The sequence below is a fragment of the Oncorhynchus masou genome, chromosome 29 (genome assembly GCF_036934945.1).
Source record: "Oncorhynchus masou masou isolate Uvic2021 chromosome 29, UVic_Omas_1.1, whole genome shotgun sequence".
Classification (NCBI taxonomy): Eukaryota; Metazoa; Chordata; class Actinopteri; order Salmoniformes; family Salmonidae; genus Oncorhynchus; species Oncorhynchus masou.
Window position 1 is genome coordinate 41,299,102 of NC_088240.1, and position 18,616 is coordinate 41,317,717.

General features: G+C 40.4%; 1 protein-coding gene across 1 annotated transcript; it reads left to right on the forward strand.

Moving 5' to 3' along the window:
• The first annotated feature begins 394 nt into the window (after positions 1-394).
• Positions 395-18,232, forward strand: LOC135519700 (chondroitin sulfate synthase 2-like). The gene is made up of 4 exons (XM_064944931.1): positions 395-874; positions 4,539-5,103; positions 10,132-10,314; positions 10,929-18,232. Exons 1-4 carry the CDS (start codon positions 594-596, stop codon positions 12,189-12,191), a joined length of 2,292 nt encoding a protein of 763 aa, XP_064801003.1. The 5' UTR covers positions 395-593; the 3' UTR covers positions 12,192-18,232.
• The last annotated feature ends 384 nt before the right edge of the window (positions 18,233-18,616 follow it).

The following is an 18,616-nucleotide window of genomic DNA, read 5'->3' on the forward strand; positions in this document are numbered from 1 at the left end:
ACAGTCGTACAGCTTAACATTTGTTTTATTTCACACACTAACCGTGTATCATAATTCATAGCAACCGTGAATCATTATTATTTGATTTTGTCTTAACCCGCAAATCTGGGTTTTGTGTTCGATTGAATGTGACTCTAGGATGCCCTCTAGTGTGACAGCGCACCCCTGTAAATAGGCTTTTCAGCTGAAGCAAGCATTGACTTAAAAACAGCTCATGTTTTATTAAAACCAACATTTATCTAGGCCACAGTATTGTGATCTATTTAGCCATGGGCGAGGTCGGCGGGTTTTATTTGACCAATTCTGTGATTCAGAGGGCTACAGAAAGAGTGCTGGAAACGCCTATGCTTATGTATTTCTGACGTTGGTGTGTTTTATTTGAGGCGGAGCTAGAGACCACTGACACGTAAGGATCCTGTATTAATTCCAAGGGAGAAGCTACATAGGCCTACCTATTTAGTCGAGAAGAATGTCCTTTTTAAATACAACCAGCTGCTAATGTTTTCTATTCGGATTGATGCATAAAATTACCCAACGAGTCGCACATTAGGGTGCGTGTAGGCTGGCGACGTAGTCTATAGTCAACGTTGAAAATGAGATTTGCAATGTTTATTTCTCTGCTGAGGCCGATCGGCCCGGTTATTATCGGTGTTTCTTTGGGATTTACCTTGAGTTTGCTTAGTGTGAATTGGGTAGAGGAAACTTGTGTCCTCGACGGGAAAGCGAATGAAGAAATACGTTTGGCCCAAGATGGGAATTCAAAAGGAGCGAGGAGACCCAATTCGATATCGACTGTGGATGCCGAGGAAGATTTTGAGCCAAGAATAGTGCCATATAAACCAGTTCAACAAAGCCAAACAAAGCAACTTTTTCGGTAAGCACTCAAAAGGGATGGTTGAAACCCGAAAAGGTCAAATGTGTTATTATAAACATGATTCAACAGTGTAGCCTACTTTAGATCTTATTTTTCGAGTTGACTTCTGTCTGACGCTATTGCCCCACAACTTTTTTTCAGAGTGGATATTTTATTGCCCGTTTTCCCAGGAAAACAATGTTGCCAATTTGTCTTTCAGAGGTTATATTACGAGTTTATGTTAATTTAGGCATGTGGTTGTTTTTCACCTCTTTCTTCGGCAGTTGTTCATTTTTGGCATTATTTTCAACTCATAGATGTCAAGCACACTTAAACAACATCAGATAACAATTGATGAACAATATAACATTACATTGGAAATCAGTCCGTTTTGGAGTCTGCTTTTATTATGACCACTAAAACAGAAACATCTGTGAAAGGACAACATTCCTGAAACTATATCACAAATTTTTACAACCTTCGCCCTATCTGTGCCCTTCAGTCTCGGCTACCAGAGTACAGTATTTTGGGCCATAACAAATTATTGTAAGTAAAGTATTGTATTGTAGTCTACCTACTGTATGTGAAAGAATATTTGGAGAATTGCATTTAATATGGTGCCATGTGCTTGCCTAACCCTGCGTAGGATGCACAGTCAAGTTTGGCATCATGGTGTAGTTGTGTATTACCCTGGACGTAGAAAATAGTCAAGTTAAACAAAAATCCTTGAACTATGAAATAACACATGGAATCATGTAGTAACCAAAAAGAAGTGTTAAACAAATCAAAATATATTTGAGATTCTTCAAAGTAGCCACCCTTTTCCTTGACAGCTTTGCACATGCTTGGTGTGTATATACCATGAGGCCATTGGTGATTTTTAGAACAGCTACGTTGTTCAATATCTGTGATGGTAGAAAACTGAGGATGACTCTACAACATTGTAGTGACTCCACAATAATGACCTAAATATTCCAAAACTTGCATATTGTATGCAACGAGGCACTAAAGTAATCCTGTAAAGGAATACACTTGCCAAAAAATGTTTGGTGCATATCCGGCACATCAGAGGAACTGCCTCTTTATTTTCGAGCATGGTGGTTGCTGCATCATGGTATGGGTATGCTTGCCATTGGCAAATACTGAGGAGTTTTTTTTAAAGGATAAAAATGAATGGGATGGAGCTCTAAGCACAGGCTAAATCCTAGAGGAAAACCTGCTTCTGTCTGCTTTACACCAGAGACTGGGAGAAGAATGTACCTTTCAGCAGGACAATCACCTACAACACAAGGCCAAATCTACACTGGAATTTCCAAGAAGACGGCAAATGTTCCTGAGTGGAACATAGTCATGTGAAAAAGTAGGCATACCCCCAGATTTATTTTTAAACGTATTTGGACAGATGAATATGTGATCTAAACTTCAACACTATTGACAGATAAAGGTAACCTAATTTACAAAATACACCGCAAAGATTATACTTTGCAATCATCTATTCATCAAAAATCAACAAATGTACACCCCTAGCTTCAATAGCTTGTGTTTCCCCCGTTGGCTTAAATAACTTAATGTAGCTGTTTCTTTTAACTGTCTATCAGTCTCTTACATTGACTGGGAGGAATTTTTGTCCACTCTACTTTACAGCACTGCTTCAACTGTCATGTTTGAGGGGTTTCTTGCATGCACGGCCCGCTTCAAGTCCCCCTACAAAATTTCGATAGGATTGAGATTTGGGTTTTGACTCTGCCATTCCATAACCCTCAATTTCTTCTTTTTGAGCTGTTCTATTGTAGCTTTGCTTCTGGGTTTTGGATTATTGTCCTGTTGCAAGATCCATGTTCGGTTCAGCTTCAGCTTTTTGACAGATGGCCCAACATTCTCAATTCTCTGGTACAATCCTAGAATTTATGGTTGACTCAATGATGGCAAGTTGTCCAGGCCCTGAGGCAGCAAAGCAGCCCCAAACCATAATGCCACCGCCTCCATGCTTTATGGTTGGTATGAGCTTCTTTTGTTTTTTGCCAAACATGGTGTCTGGCATTGTGGCCAAACAACTTCACCTCATCTGTCCAGAGCACATTGTTCCAGTAGTTTTGGTCTTTACCCAGGTGTTGTTTGGCAAACGTCAGTCGTGTCTTGAGGCATCTTCCTTCCTGACCTCCCATGTAGGCTAATTTTGCGCAGTCTCTTTCTGACAGATGACTCCTGTACTTCGACATTGATTGTGGCAAGAGAGGCCTGTAAGATCCCTTGATGTTACCCTGGGGTTCTTAGAGACTTCTATGAGCATATTTCAGTCAGCTCTTGGGCTGAATTTGGTGGGATGACATGTCCTAGGTAGATTGCCAGTGGCCTGGAAGTTTCTCCATTTGTAGATGAGCCATCGGACAGTGGAATGATGTACTTCAAATTTCTTGGAAATGGATTTGTAACCCCTCCCAGAATCATGGGCATTAATAATTATTGTAAGAGCCTCGGATAGGTATTTTGCTTTTGGCATGATGTGTTACCACACACCCATATGGTTATGACCGAACCAGACCAAGTTTCTAATTTTTATGGAAGGCTGGACCCACCTACATTTCTCTCCAATGATTTTCTAATCACTTGCACATGTTTTGGTGCACCTGGTTCTAATTTTAGCCATTTTATATGATGGTAAAGGTAGGGGTGTACTAACTTTTTCTCAATAAGTAAAATGCATTTGTTTATTTTAATTGCGTAACATTTTCAAAATGAATTTTCTTGTGTGTGGTTTGTTAAATTGGGTTAACTTTCAACGAATGTGGTGGGAATTTAGCTCAAATATGCATGTCCAAATATGTTAAAATATCTATATACTTTACAGGGGGTGTACTTACTTTTCACATGACTGTATATCTGCTTGAAAATATTTGATAAGACTTGAACATTCTGACAGCTTGACTAATTTTGAAAAAATGAATGGGCAAATATTGCACAATCCAGGTGTGCAAAGCTCATATAGTATAGACTTACCCAAGTTGACTCGCAGCTGTAATCGATGCCAAATGTGTTTCTAACATGTATTGACATAGGGAGCTGGATGTTTATGCAACGACTATATTTGCTATTTAATTTCTATTCATCTATTAAATGTTCAAGTTTTTCCTTCCACTTGGACATTAGTATTTTGTATAAGTTGTTGCCAAAAAAATGACAAATCAATTGTAATCTCACTTTGTAACACATAATGTGAAGAAATCCAAAGGTTCTGAATACTTTTGCGAGGAACCCTAAAAATATGTACAAAATCTCTGTTAAGTCTGTTTTTGTGTACTTGATTTTCTAGATTTGAACTTTTCCCATTTGAAAATGGCAGCAATCGCTTAAAGTTCCGATCCATATTTGCTACATACATTTTTGGATAAATACCGTCTGATTCTTGAAGAATATAACACAAATGCCTCGTGAGCTTAGTACAACCTTCGTACACCAAAAAATAAACTCCAATGTTTTGTTAACAATGTAAATGACCACTGTTTTTAATACCATTTTGATATCACAGATGATCGGTCCTTGCATCCATAGCCTAGGTTCCATTTCTCCAGCCTCATCCCTCAGCTTTTTACTGAAACTATGTTTTGGGGATGACACTTAATGTTTTCAATTTAAGGATTGCGTCTTTTAAAAAAAATATATTTTAATGAGTGTGTATGTTTTCCAGGGCTAAGTACATCAGTACAGAGCTGGGGATCCGGCAGCGCCTCTTCGTAGGGATCCTGACGTCCAAAAGCACCATCAACACATTGGGGGTGGCCGTGAACCGCACCATCAGCCACCACCTGGACACTGTGGTCTTCTTCACCGGCATGCGCAACCGCAAAGTGCCCCACGGCATGTTCGTGGTCACCCATGGGGACGAGAGGCTCATATGGAACATTTTCCAGACCATCAAGTACATCTTGGAGCACTACGTCCATGAGTATGACTGGTTCTACCTGGCCCAGGACGACACCTACACCGAGGCAGACCGGATCCAACAGCTGGTGGATCACCTGAGCATAGACCGGGAGCTTTACATGGGCAGCCCTGAGGAGTTTATAGGTGGGGAGATGGAGGGGAGGTACTGCTACGGTGGGTTCGGATACCTCCTGTCCCGTACCCTGCTGCTCCGGCTCAAACCCTTCCTGGAGAACTGTAGGAATGACATCCTGAGCGCCAGGCCTGACGAGTGGCTGGGCAGATGCATCATTGATTATGCCAACACCAACTGTGTGGCTGAGCATGAGGTAGGCTATGTATTGCTACTGTCTTGTACAGATGAGTTCCACGAAGAGAGTTCTGTTCCATGGGTTTATGATCCCTTTGACCAAGAGACTGTTTTCCGGAAATAGATTAGGCCTAGTCCTAGAATAAGAAGCATGTTTAAAGGAGATTCTCTATTCAGTTTAAGGGCCCTGACTAGGTTTAATCTGTGCCCGAAAAAGCAAGTGTTTCTCAGTAAGTGAACGTTTCTTGTGTCAACAAAGCAGACCTGTGTTGAATACATAATGTCAGATACTTGCGCTGCTGCTTGGTTTAGTTCGTCCAGTACAATCGAACCAATGTATAGTCACAAAAGTGGACGCTCAAGAATTGAACATGTGTATTTGGCCCAGGTCTGCTCTGAATAGAGACTCCCCCCAAAAAAGATGAAACGGAGCCTGACTTTATGACGCCTCATAAACTTGACTCGTTATGTCAGTGTAGTTGGCTGGTTCCTGCTCCGTAATCGCTTGAGACACACGCACACCATATTGTAAAAAAATAAATAAATTGAAGGCCATATACTACAACATCAAAACATAAGAGCCATCTTTCAAGATCCACCAGCCTCACATTAGAATACTTTATTTCCAAACTACATCTGTAGTTAAAAAGTAGTCTCCTTAAAGTGTATACTAGTGACATCTATAGAATAAAGCATGTTGCACCATTATTAGTGCTGAAACATAGTTGTAACACCATTGGTGTTTTAGCACTGCATTCTCTGTAGAGACAGAATTGCATGTCTTCACACTGGGGCCCCTGAGGGTACTTGTCCCCTCTGCTGTGACAGGGAGCTTTGCTTCTCCTGTTCTGCACTGACAGTCAGGGACCCAGTGGAGCCCTGTCACAGTCACACGGCTTGTCCAAGTGACAGTTTAAAGACTGCACCTTCGATAACTACATTGATTTAATCTGTTTGTATATGTTACCCGTTTTGGCCCATAGTGTGGCCGCATGCACATTACACCTGCATTTGTTCCAACAATATCACCAGTTATACACCATTCTACCGCAATGCTATTTAATTTTTATTTTTTATTTTTTTTGTACATAATGAGTAGTTAATACAAGACAGTGAGTTTGCCTAAACTTTTTTCTGTGGCGTGTTACGTTCTATACCCTCTTTAATTGGGCTTCCATTTTTTTTCTTCCTATGGTCGCATTTGAGCAGGAAACCATCGTGTTTAAGAGTGTGTATTGGAACAGAAACGGAGGGCCTGTTTCACTGCTGCGTGGTCATCTTGCCTCAGGGCCAGCACAACTCCAGGAGGGAGAATGGAGAAGTAGGGGAAAAGTCAGATGAAAAAAACATGGGAGAGTGTTACGTGGAAGTACAACTCACATTCCACAACTGTATTAGTAACAGTTATCAGTTGTGTCAAAGTGACATTGATTCTTTAGACCTTTGCAAATCATTTTTCAGTCCGACGGTTGGTGACCTCTGTTCATGCGATTTTTGTTATTTTAATAGCTTGATCAGATTGGATAAATGCTTTCTTCCGAATTGTCTCTTTAGATTAAAGCTGGAATATGTACCTTTTTGGGCAACCTGACCAAATTCACATAGAAATGTGAGTTATAGATCTGTCATGCTCATCGAAAGGTAGTCTAAAGCGGTGGATCTGTTCTATGTGCTTAAGGTTTTGCTTTTACTTTGTTTTTGTTAATTAGTGGGGGAAAAAATAATAGTAATAATTTGTTAATGGGAAATATTTCACCAGCGGTTTAGATAGTCATTGTACCATCTACTGTACACTATACTTGCTTCTTTTGTCACACTGAAATTAGGCAAACATACAGTAGACTTTTAGCAACCTAGAAATGGCAGAGTGATTTCTGCATAGTGCATCTTAAGTGGTCTTATTACTTATGATAATGTAGGTGTTCGTACACTGATTCCTCTTAGGTTGTGACACCATACATTCCAGTAGTGTTTTTCCTATGAAGCCATTTCTAAGAGTTTGTTAAACATGAATTGTTTGGACAGGAGTTGTTTCAAGTTTTATTAGCTATAAGTATGGGATAGGCAAGGTATACATCGTCCAACGAAACGTTTACTTGCAGGTTCCTTCTCGACAATGCAACAGCAATAAGAAATAGTAAAAGAATACAACAAAGTAAAATGGCAGAAGAATAGAAAACATTTTAGCATAAGTATAATACAGGAAGGAACTGTTTTTAGTACAATAGAGCAGGTGGTCAGTCCAGTTCAAGTGTTCAGCAGTCTAAAGGCTTGTAGATAGAAACTCAGACCTCATGTTCCAATAGGTCTGTGTGGGGTCCCTTAATGCCGCGTGCCTTCCTTAGGCGTTGTTTTGAGTAGATGTCCTGGATGGGTGGAAGTATTGTCCCAGTGATGTACTGGGCCATCTTCACCACCCGCTGGAGGGTCTGCAGAGCATTTGAACCGGTGGGCTATGTGTATTTTTATTTCATTAATTGAAGGGGGAAAAATACAATCTAAAGTGCTTTACTCTTACATGTTGTTAGGATCTGTAATACAATGGTTGTCGAAACTCTTAGTACAGAAAGTTGTTGCTCAAAAAGAAGCCTTTACTCTCCCTTTTGCTATGACCGATACGGGCTGTGAGGGTCAATGGGTTTGGAAACAGCCGCTAAGAAAAGTTTTTCTAAAACATGTCAGAGGACCAATGTTTGATAGTGGAGCATCATCAGGGCTAAATGTCTATGACTCTGAAATGCTGTTTTTAGTGAGGAAAGATGACTAATTGCCTTAGGTGGACTAAAACTGATTCACTGTCTGACACATTCTCTTATTTTATTTTTTTCTTCATACCTTCTCTTTGAAAGCACCCCATATCTCCCCTACATTCATTTACTCCATCCAAATAGATAGGAAAGCTTCCAAATCCATTTCCAAGTAAACAATTCTATCAGCTTTCAACCGTCACTAGTAAATAATACACAGGGCTCTATTTACAGCTTTCACTAAGTCCGCAAGTGTCAAACGCACGTTAGTTGGCCATTTCGACATGCGTGAGGTTCGGCAATTTATCTGTTTAACATCGGCTCTCTTGCGCTGAGGTGGGAGGTGTAGCAATATTTGACTTGTGTCTTCAAAAATGAAAATTTCATGGAGCACAAAGGGTGAGATTTTAAGACCAACGAAAAAGCAGGTCTTCGCGGTAACATGATGGTAATGACATGGAATTTGAGGGCGGGAGCACAAACCTATTCAGCCGTGACGCACCATGCCCATATGCTCCTGTAACAAGAGGGGAAATGTGCATTTTGCGCTGGTAACCCTGGCATTTAGAAACCTAAAACATTTTAAATTTAAGTTGATTTAAAAAAAACAAGCATAGCCTCCCCTCCCCTTCAGAAGGTAGTTTGTTTTTGGTAGCAGACTATCAATAAAGGGTTTGACTAGCGAGACTGCTTTGAAATAAACCTTAATCACCCACAGCTTTACTTAAAGATCAAATTTGGAAGCAGCAAAACAGTGAGTGGATAAGTTATTTCAGCCAGCTCCCATTATTATTTTGGACATGCGTTAAACCTCCTATGTACATATGTCCATAAGAAATGTGCCGGTCAGTGGCCCTCGTATTTATTTATATATATATATTTTTTAATTAAAAACCAAACTTTTTACTAGGATGATTCAATGTCCTTGGCTTCATGGTGAGAACGTACATGGCTCGCATGCAATGCAATTTAGGAGCTGTCTGCTATTTCTGGAGAAGTGCGAATGCTATCTGTAGAGTGGATATGTTGCCTATAATGATGAGGGGACATTACCCCCTCCTTTATATTTAATTTGGATCTTTGTTTGGATCTCCTATGAAATGTTTTGTAAGTGCGTAAAAACCCTCTGTCATCTGCATTGCCTCATTTATTATGTCCTCGCAGGGAGCCGTTATTGTGGCTGTAACTATATTTAGACGGCCTATTTAATAAAATCAAAACAACTTGTTTTATCATTCACTCGCTTTTTAAGCCATATCAGTAGTGACTTTGATCTTGCTTGTTGACAATGTTCGGCATGTCCATCATTGAGACATGGCAGACGTAATGCTATTTTACAGTTGGCCTAGCCAATATATCAATGAAAAATGCTATGTTCAACAATACATTTCCATATTGAAGCCGTGCAATTACTTCTTCGAACAATGTGCCTTGCGAACATGTTCAACATATTTAGCAAATATGGGACAGGCCTACATATATTTAGTTTCTGTAGGCCATTTAACAAAGTAGGCTATAACAAACTAACATTCAAATCAGCGTTGATGACAACGCAATACATAAAAGACCGTAAATGCACAACTTGAAGTAACCACCTATTTAGCCATGGAGCAGGTTCTGATTGGCCAGTGAGGGGTCAAGCCTCCACCTACAACTTATTTATTCATCAAAACCCAGCCCTTTCCCGCCACTACAGCCATAATTCCAGCTGTGAAAATACCAAGAATATAGCACTATTGACAGCGCTAACATTTACCATTTGCCTTAGATTTGATGAAATGGAACCCAAAGACTTAACTCAGTCTTCTGTTTGTTTTTCACCCAATTTTCCATGTTACCACTTTGCTAAATGTACAGTACCATTTAAAAGTTTGAACACACCTACTCATTCCAGAGTTTATTTTTTACTATTTTCTACATTGTAGAATAATAGTGAAGACCTCAACTATGAAATAACACATGGAAAAAGTCTTAAATTGTTTGCCTTGCCTTAATGACAGCTTTGCACACTCTTGGCATTCTCTCAATACATTTCAATTAACAGGTGTGCCTTAAGTTGTAGAATTTCTTTCCTTAATGCGTTTGAACCAATCCGTTGTTGTGACAAGGTAGGGGTTGGTATGTAGAAGATAACCCCCCAAAAAGTGTTACAACATGATTCCACGTGTTATTTCATAGTTGTGATGTCTTCACTATTATTCTACAATGTAGAAAATAGTAAAAAAATAAAAACCCTGGAATGTGTAGGCGTGTCCAAAACTTTGACTGGCACTGTACGTACATTTTTGTTTTGTTTTCAGGGGCTGCAGTATTACCATTACGAGATGGGCAAGAACTCGGATCCGAGTAAGGTGAAGAATGTGCAGTTTAATAATGCCTTGACTGTCCACCCGGTATCTGACCCTGAGCAGATGTACAGACTACACAAACACTTCACTGAAATCGAACTTCGGAGGACATACGATGAGATCGAGAAGTTGCAGGTAAACGATCTAATCCTGAATGGCACAAAACATCCTTTGTCCAGTGAACACCGATGCAGTCAGTCTGTCCTGTCTGTTTTCATTTAACATTGAGCGCTGAAGGCTTATTTCAGTTGGATATTTGTTTTGTGAATGACTGTTCTCTTGGTTGGACATAAGGGGCATTTAAAGATATGCTTGGGAACTTTGCCAACTAGTATTTTTTAAACCTCCTGCTTTGGGCTGGATGAGTTGTGTAGTTCATTCATGCAGAATTCCCTAGTTTTGAAAGTTTTCTGGAAGCCTTGCGGTGCCATTTTCCCAAAAATGTTCCCCACGTGGGCCAGCTCCCTAGCAATTTGAGTTCATGCCAATGAGATTCAGCCCCTCGCCATTTGAGTGACAGCTAACAAGATGTACACACAGGAGAGGGAGAGAGAATGTGCAAATATCTGCATTAGACGGAGTATGCAATATTCTGAGACCACTTTTGGCTCGTGAGCAGTAACTTCAGAACTACTGGCTGAAACATACGAAAGTACTGGATAATCTCTTCAATTGTAGCAGTACAGTATCACTGTCAGTTTGACTTTAGAGTTGTTGTTTTTTTATCTCTACATCTCATGTGTCCACAGGCAGAGATAAAGAATGTGAGCAAAGTGGCTTTTGATGGCAACCGGAGCGCCCAGTGGCCCGTTGGGATCAATCCCACGTTTGAGCCGAAGTCCCGTTTTGAGGTCATCCGATGGGACTACTTCACAGAGGAGCAGGTCTATTCATGCATTGACGGCTCCCCCAAGTGTGAACTGCGTGGCATTGATCGGTTGGACGTGGCCGACGTCATCGAGAGAGCCATGGGGGAGCTGAACAAGAAGTACAAGCCTGTCCTCCACCTGAAGAAGCAGCAGCTGATCAACGGCTACCGCCGCTTCGACCCCACTCGGGGCATGGAGTACACCCTGGACCTACAGCTGGAGGTGGTCAACCAGAAGGGTCGCAGTCGCTCCATCACCAAGAGGGTCCACCTGGTGCGTCCCCTGAGTCGCATCGAGATCATTCCCATGCCTTACGTCACAGAGGCCACCAGGGTTCACGTCATCTTGCCGTTGACTTTTCAGGAACGGGGTGCCGTCAACCATTTTCTAGAAGTGTTTGCCACAAATTTGTTTGAGACCAGTGACAACGCCATCTTGACTTTACTGTTTATCTACGACCCATTCGAGGCCCAGCAGGTCAACCAGAATGACATATTCACCAGTGTTAAAGCGCAGATCAATGCATACGAACGCAAGTATCCGGCAGTGAAGATCCTGTGGATAAGTGTCAAGACAGAAACCCCTTCTCAAATCAAATTCATGGACATCATTTCCAAGAAGCACCCAGTAGACACGCTGTTCTTCATCACCAACGTCAACACCAACGTCAACTCCGAGTTCCTCAACCGTTGCCGCATGAACTCCATCAACAACTGGCAGGTATTCTTCCCAATCCACTTCCAGGACTACAACCCAGACATTGCCTTCCACAACCAGGAGCCCCCACCCACAGTAGACCTGGTCAAGGACACCGGACACTTTGACCGCAGTTCTTTCGAGGAGGCGTGCTTCTACAACTCCGACTACATGGTGACGCGCACGCGCATGGCCTCCGACATGCAGGAGAACGAGGAGATCATGGAGACCTTGGATATCTACGACATGTTTGTCAGGTACTCCACCCTGCATGTGTTCAGGGCTGTGGAGCCGGCTCTGCACCAGAAGTACCACTACCAGGCCTGTAACCCGCAGCTCAGTGAGGACATCTACCACAGGTGTGTCCAGAGCAACCTGGATGGCCTGGGATCCCGTTCCCAGCTCGCCATGCTGTTATTTGAACACGAGCAAGGAAATAGCACTTGATCACCAGCCCCCTTAGAAACTTGACCTAGTATGTGTGTGATTGTGTGTATGCATGAGTGTGATGTGTGTATGCGTGCGTGTTTGTTTTAAAACTAATGCAGTACATTCCTAAGCGGAAACTTTTTTTTTTTTTTTTAACTAAATGTTTACAATAAAAATGTGCTGTCCGTACAGAAAATGATGGTGGAACCAAATGTGGTTTAAACATTCGGATTTGGTGGTCATCTCATTATTTTAACATGTTACAAAAGTTCTACATACCTTTGTGGCTCTTGAGGGTATGGCTTTAAACCTGCACAGCTTTTGATGCTTGGTCATTTGCAGTTTAGTAATCACTACTAAAGCACATCTGTGTGCCTTATTTTTTAAAACGTCCGTCAGTCCTCTTGTATTTTCATGTCCGTTATCATATCAAGCAAAATAAGTAGAGATTTTTTTACATTGTATACATTTTATCAATATTTGAGTCCCTTCCTTTCACATTACACTTCTCACATTTGAATGAATGAGCTGGCATCTGCAATATAGATTCACTCTACTCGCATGTTAACTGGAAGGAAGCTTTACGGCACTGACGTCATCAGATGCAGAATGAGATTACTTGGGTTGGATTGAGAGGATTGGATGGCATGTGTTGGTGCTGTAGGTTCCCATAGGGTGACATCACAAACAAACCTGTAGATGTAGAGCCTCTTCAGGAGGTTACAGTAAAAAATAAGAGAACGATATGATTGTCTTCTTTAGAATAGGGAATTATGTCATCTTTATCCATTACATTTATATATGCAACGTTCTGAATGTTTTAACTCTGAATACACCCCTGGTCAGATACGTTTGTCTGACGATATTTTGTGAGTCCTTGTTGAGAGACTAACACCGGTTGAAAGGTTTTGCTTGACATGCTGATTGGTTTCATACAACCGCTTTCAACACTACAGACTTCCTTGTAGGCTTTGGGTCGAATTCAGGCACAACGCCTCTTGTTTTAAAGAAGTTCATTGCACAAAAAGGACAAAGACAGACGATTCCCACACCTATGCAGCGCGGAAGATAATGTTTGAAACGGTGAATATGATAGGTTTAATGTGTATATTATAGGGATGGGCAGTTTACAATTGTTGAATGTTCGTAGACCCCTTTTTTTTCGAGTACTCAAATAACCCAAATCCTATTTGCCCTATATATTAAAACAATGCAAGTGCCATTTTAAAATTAATTTATTGAAGCCGTAATATCAACTGGTTATATTATATCATGGAACACAATCTTCAAAAAGTCAGTAACCTCCGCATTTGCGCTTGCTTGTAGAACCCTGTGGCTTAGCCTTTTGTTAATTTAGCAGACAATACGCTCTTATTTCCCTAGCCCTTATCACAATCAAAACACATATTTCATAGTTTAAAATACATTTAAAAAAATATGTAATATAACAGAATAAAATGGAACAGAATATTTTTCCAAATGGAAAAAAACTTCCCAGTGCAAAGTGATGCGCATTGCATGTCGAACAGTTATCACCAGTGATCTTTTGACACGTTTCTTAATGGGATGAACACTCACATTGAACACTGCATGGTGATGCATTATGGCCACATCTGTTTGTCGAGTAGGCATATACTTGTTTGTTCGGATGAAAATACGCTCTTTGTCGTCATCAAACTAATGTTTTGCAGATGTTAAGTGTGGAACCTGTATGTTTAGGGAGGTTTACAGCCTAGGCTAACATTCGAAATGGCACTAACAGTTCGCAAAGTAACTTAAGCGGAAATAGTCAGGACACAACTATTCCAAAACTGCAGCTGGTTCCTGGAACACATTTTCCAACTTCAATCAACCAGTCCATTTTGAATTTGTAACTGTGTTCATTTGGCGTGGAATGTAGCCTGTGTATCCAATCCGTTAGATACGTGTTTTATAGGCATTTTGTTTCTGTAGGCCCAATGGGAGCTCGTGTGGCGGGGAAAGGGAATTTGGAGAAGAAATGTGTGACGCTTGGCTTGGTTTCTTTTTTTGTTGTACCCAGCAAATGCACATGTTCATATGGAACACACGAGTCGAGGCAAATGTGAACGTTATCTAAAGACAATGTCACTTGCCTTAGTTTTACAGTGGGCTATTTGGAGAGAGAAAAGTGATCTCTGGTTAAATAGAGCTTTTACGTCCGTTGCAGTACTAATTTACTCATGCCTACTCGGTTAACGCAACGTGTCTTCAGATTTCCTGTCTCCCAGTCTCCTCAAACTTAATATAAACCATGATGTTAGCTATATTACTGTGCAACGTATGTTATATTTTTTCCCCCCCGAGATTGCAAATAAATCTGTACGTTGTAGTGCCCATCGGTTATGAATGTTTCAACCTCTGTGTCGAGAAGGGACACACTCTAAAGTGATTTTCGTACCAGGTTAGGATAGCATTTTCGCTAACCCTTTTCCGCAGGCTCCTTACTTGCTACCTTAAATCTCCCACCGTGCTGTGTAAGTTATCCTAACCTGCTACGAAACAGTGGCGTAAGAAGAATTGCCCGTGTTGAGAAGTTGTGTTTTTGCCGTCTGTTCCGGGTTTCAAAGATCACCAAAAACGACTAACCATGAGCCTTAGCGTTTCGGCCGCCACAGAAACAGACCCTGGGTCTGTTCTAACGTGACCAACAACCTGCGTGCCCATTTCTCCCGACAGGGGAATAATTGGTCTTGCGCTCCATGAAACGGATACGCTCTTCACCCGTTCCGCGCCGAAAGAGCGGCAGAAAAGTCAGACGGAGTGGCAGGCAGCCTGGTGGTTAGAGCGTTGGGCCAGGAACCTAAAGGTTGCTGATCGAATCCCCGAGCGGACAAGGTAAAAATCTGTCGTTCTGCCCCTGAACAAGGCAGTTAACCCACTGTGCCTAGGCCCTCATTGTAATTAAGAATTTGTTCATAACTGACTTGCCTACTTAAATAAAATAAAAACACAATTTCAGATGGCACTCCATGCCCGCTCTTCCATAGAGAAAGTGGTGTGTTTTTTTTGTGCACCGATAGAGCAGTGTTTGAACTTGGGCTAGCTGTGACTGGACAAGTTCACAGTAGTTGTTGGTTTCGGTGTGTTACACACATGTAATCTCGATATATTTAAAGTAGGTATTTGAAATCAGTTGAACAAGACTGCAGTTATTAAAAATAAGAATTTGTTCTTACCTGACTTGCCTAGATAAATAAGGTCAAATAAATTAAATTGTGGTATGTACTGTAGAAGTTGGCATTCAACATTGTTACATTACATTTCTATTACATCAGAATATACCTGAATATACACTACCAGTCAGTTTTTAGAACACTTACTCATTTGTACTATTTTCTACATTGTAGAATAATAGTGAACACATCAACTATGAAGTAACACACATGGAATGATGTGTTAAACAAATACCCACCCTTTGCCTTGACAGTTTTGCACACTCTTGACTCTCTCAACCAGCTTCACGGGCTAGTCACCTGGAATGCATTTCAATTAACAGGTGTGCCTTTGTTAATTTGTGGAATTTCTTTCCTTAATGTATTTGAGCCAATCATTTGTGTTGGGGGGTGTATACAGAAGGTGGCCCTATTTGGTAAAAGAGCATTCCGTGTTATGGCAAGAACAGCTCAAATAAGCAGAGATAAATCAACAGTCCATCATTGACTACTTTCAGGCACTAAGGTCAATCTGGAAAATGTCAAGAACTTTGAAAGTTTATTCAAGTCCAGTTGCAATAACCATCAAGCACTATGATGAAACTGGCACATGAGGACTGGCAAAGGAATGTAAAGACCCAGAGTTGGCTCTGCTGTAGAGGATAAGTTCATTAGTTACTAGCCTCAGAAATTGCAGCCCAAATAAATGCTTCTGAGTTCAAGTAACAGACACATCTCATCTCACATCTCAACATCAGCTGTGAATCAGGCCTTTCATGGTCGAATTGAACACCAATAAGAAGAGACTTGCTTGGGCCAAGAAACACAAGCAATGGACATTAGACCGGTGGAAATTGGTCCTTTGGCCTGGAGTCCAAATTGGAGAATTCTAGTTCCAACCACCTTGTCTTTGTGAGACATGGTGTGGGTGAACGAATGATCTCAGCATGTGTATTTGCCACCATAAAGCATGATGATGGAGGAGGTGTTATGGTGTGAGAGTAGTTTGCAGGTGACACTCTGATATATTTAGAATTCAAGGTACACTTAACCAGCATGGCTCCCACAGCATTCTGCAGTGATACACCATCCCATCTGGTTTGCGCTTCGTGGGACTATAATTTCGTTTTTCAACAGGACAATGACCCAACAAACCTCCAGCTTGTGTAAGGGCTATTTGACCAAGAAGGAGAGTGATGGAGTGCTGCATCAGATGACCTGGCTTCCACAATCTCCCAACCTCAAACAAATTGGGATGAGTTGCACTGCAGAGTGAAGGAAAAGCAGCCAACAAATGCTCAGCATATGTGGGAACTCCTTCAAGACTGTTAAAATCATTCCAGGTGAAGCTGGTTGAGAAAATGCCAAGAGTGCAAAGCTGTCATCAAGGCAATGGTTGGCTACTTTGAAGAATCTCATATTTTTTAACACTTTTTTTTTGGGGGGGGGGGGGGGGTTACTAAGTGATTCCATATGTGTTATTTCATAGTTGTGATGTCTTCACTATTCTACAATGTAGAAAATAGTACAAATTAAGAAAAACCCTTGAATGATTAGATGTTCTAAAAATGTTGACCGGTAGTGTAGGTAGTTTGAAATTACATTTGATATTTCCCTGCAACATTTATGGAAGTTTTTTTTTTTTTTTTTTTTTCATGTTGATAAGTATTATTATATGTATCACATTGTAGCCCTCAATATCTAATGGTTTGCTATCAAGCACACCGCAATTCCCACTCAGTATTGTGCAACCAGAGGCCTTTTGTGTGGATGCAGCAGGTACTAGAAACCTGAGTTTGAAATGTGAGTTTAAGTAAAATATGTGCAATACTGTATAGATTACAACAAACAAATTGACTGTCCAATCAAGAACAAGGATTACATTTTTGAAGTGTTGCAAGTTGAATACATGCTCTAAATTATATTTATTAACTTATACCAAGGAAATATCCTGTGTAACAACACTGAATGTGACATGAACTACATTGACTTAACTTGCATTACTGTTTTGTGTGTTAATACACCACATTAGATTTATGGACACAGTCTATCATGACATGAAAACCTACTTAAAATAAATAACGTAATTCCCTTAAGTCTTGATTTTTTTTTCTTCTTCCCCAAGTGGTTTTGTAATTGCATCCACAATTCTTAATGCGTGTCTACTTCACCAGAGACTGAGGTTACATTATGCAAATTCAGAAGGCTGAAGCTCAAATAGAGATCTCAATTTGTTTGCTTTGTATCTGTGTGTGTGTGTGTGTGTGTGTGTGATTTTATAATTTGTTCTGTTATTAGCTTTGTTTACACATGGTAATAGTGTGCGTGATAGACGTTTCCTATTTTGAATTTTACACAATGCATTTTCTTTTTACTGCCACTGTCATTCCAAGTATTGGATTCAGAGTTTGATCAATCCTTTTATTTACCAGTAATTTGAAGTGTCCAGTGCACTGTAGTATGTTTCTAATGGTAGTGTTAACCAAAGCCATTACTCATTGACTTGAGAAACCGTGGCAGGTTAGACATTCAATCCATATCCTCCCTTTTTTTAAAGCAGCTGGCCCAATGCTATATATATATATATATATATATATATATATATATATATATATATATATATATATATCTCTCAAAGGGTCCTATGTACAGTACAAACTGTGATGTTTTGCCCCCGTTTTAGGACATTTGTTACACAAATGCAGAACAGTTCTTCCCTACCAACAGAAAACCAAAATACTCATTGGTAAGTCTTCTGTTAAAGATTTAGCATGGCGTATTAATCCAAATGAGTCATTATGTAGATAAAACACTCAATGGTATACTGAAATCTTCAATGAACTGTGAATTATTGTAATTTTGAAATAAACTATTTCAGTATGAACATTTTGTCTTATTTCCTTTTTTAAATGTGTAGTTTGGTGATGACCTAGCGTGGATAAATAGTGAGCGGAACATCAGATTGAGGCAGTGGAGCCAACAAAGCCAAAGTTGTCCTTTAGGTGTCAGCAAAAGAGCACATAATCATTCAGCCACAGCCAAATGTTGGCTGTTTGTCAATATTGCGAAAAGTGTGTGCTACGACCCAATTTCTTCTGTTTTAAAAGTTTACAACCACACTTTCAAAGGCAGTACACTATATTATATTTGGTATATTCTCGATCTTATTTTTACTTTGTCTTGTATCAAATGTTCTTTTGTTTGGGAAAAATGTGAAACGCTAAATGATATTTATAGTGGGTGTATTTCAAGGGCCCAATTGCATACCAC

Excerpts from the sequence above, each read along its gene's own strand:
- LOC135519700 (XM_064944931.1), top strand. The coding sequence starts at position 594 with ATGAGATTTGCAATGTTTATTTCTCTGCTGAGGCCGATCGGCCCGGTT. Across the intron at positions 5,104-10,131 it reads ACTGTGTGGCTGAGCATGAG|GGGCTGCAGTATTACCATTA; the intron begins GTAGGCTATGTA and ends TTTTGTTTTCAG. Across the intron at positions 10,315-10,928 it reads ATGAGATCGAGAAGTTGCAG|GCAGAGATAAAGAATGTGAG; the intron begins GTAAACGATCTA and ends ATGTGTCCACAG.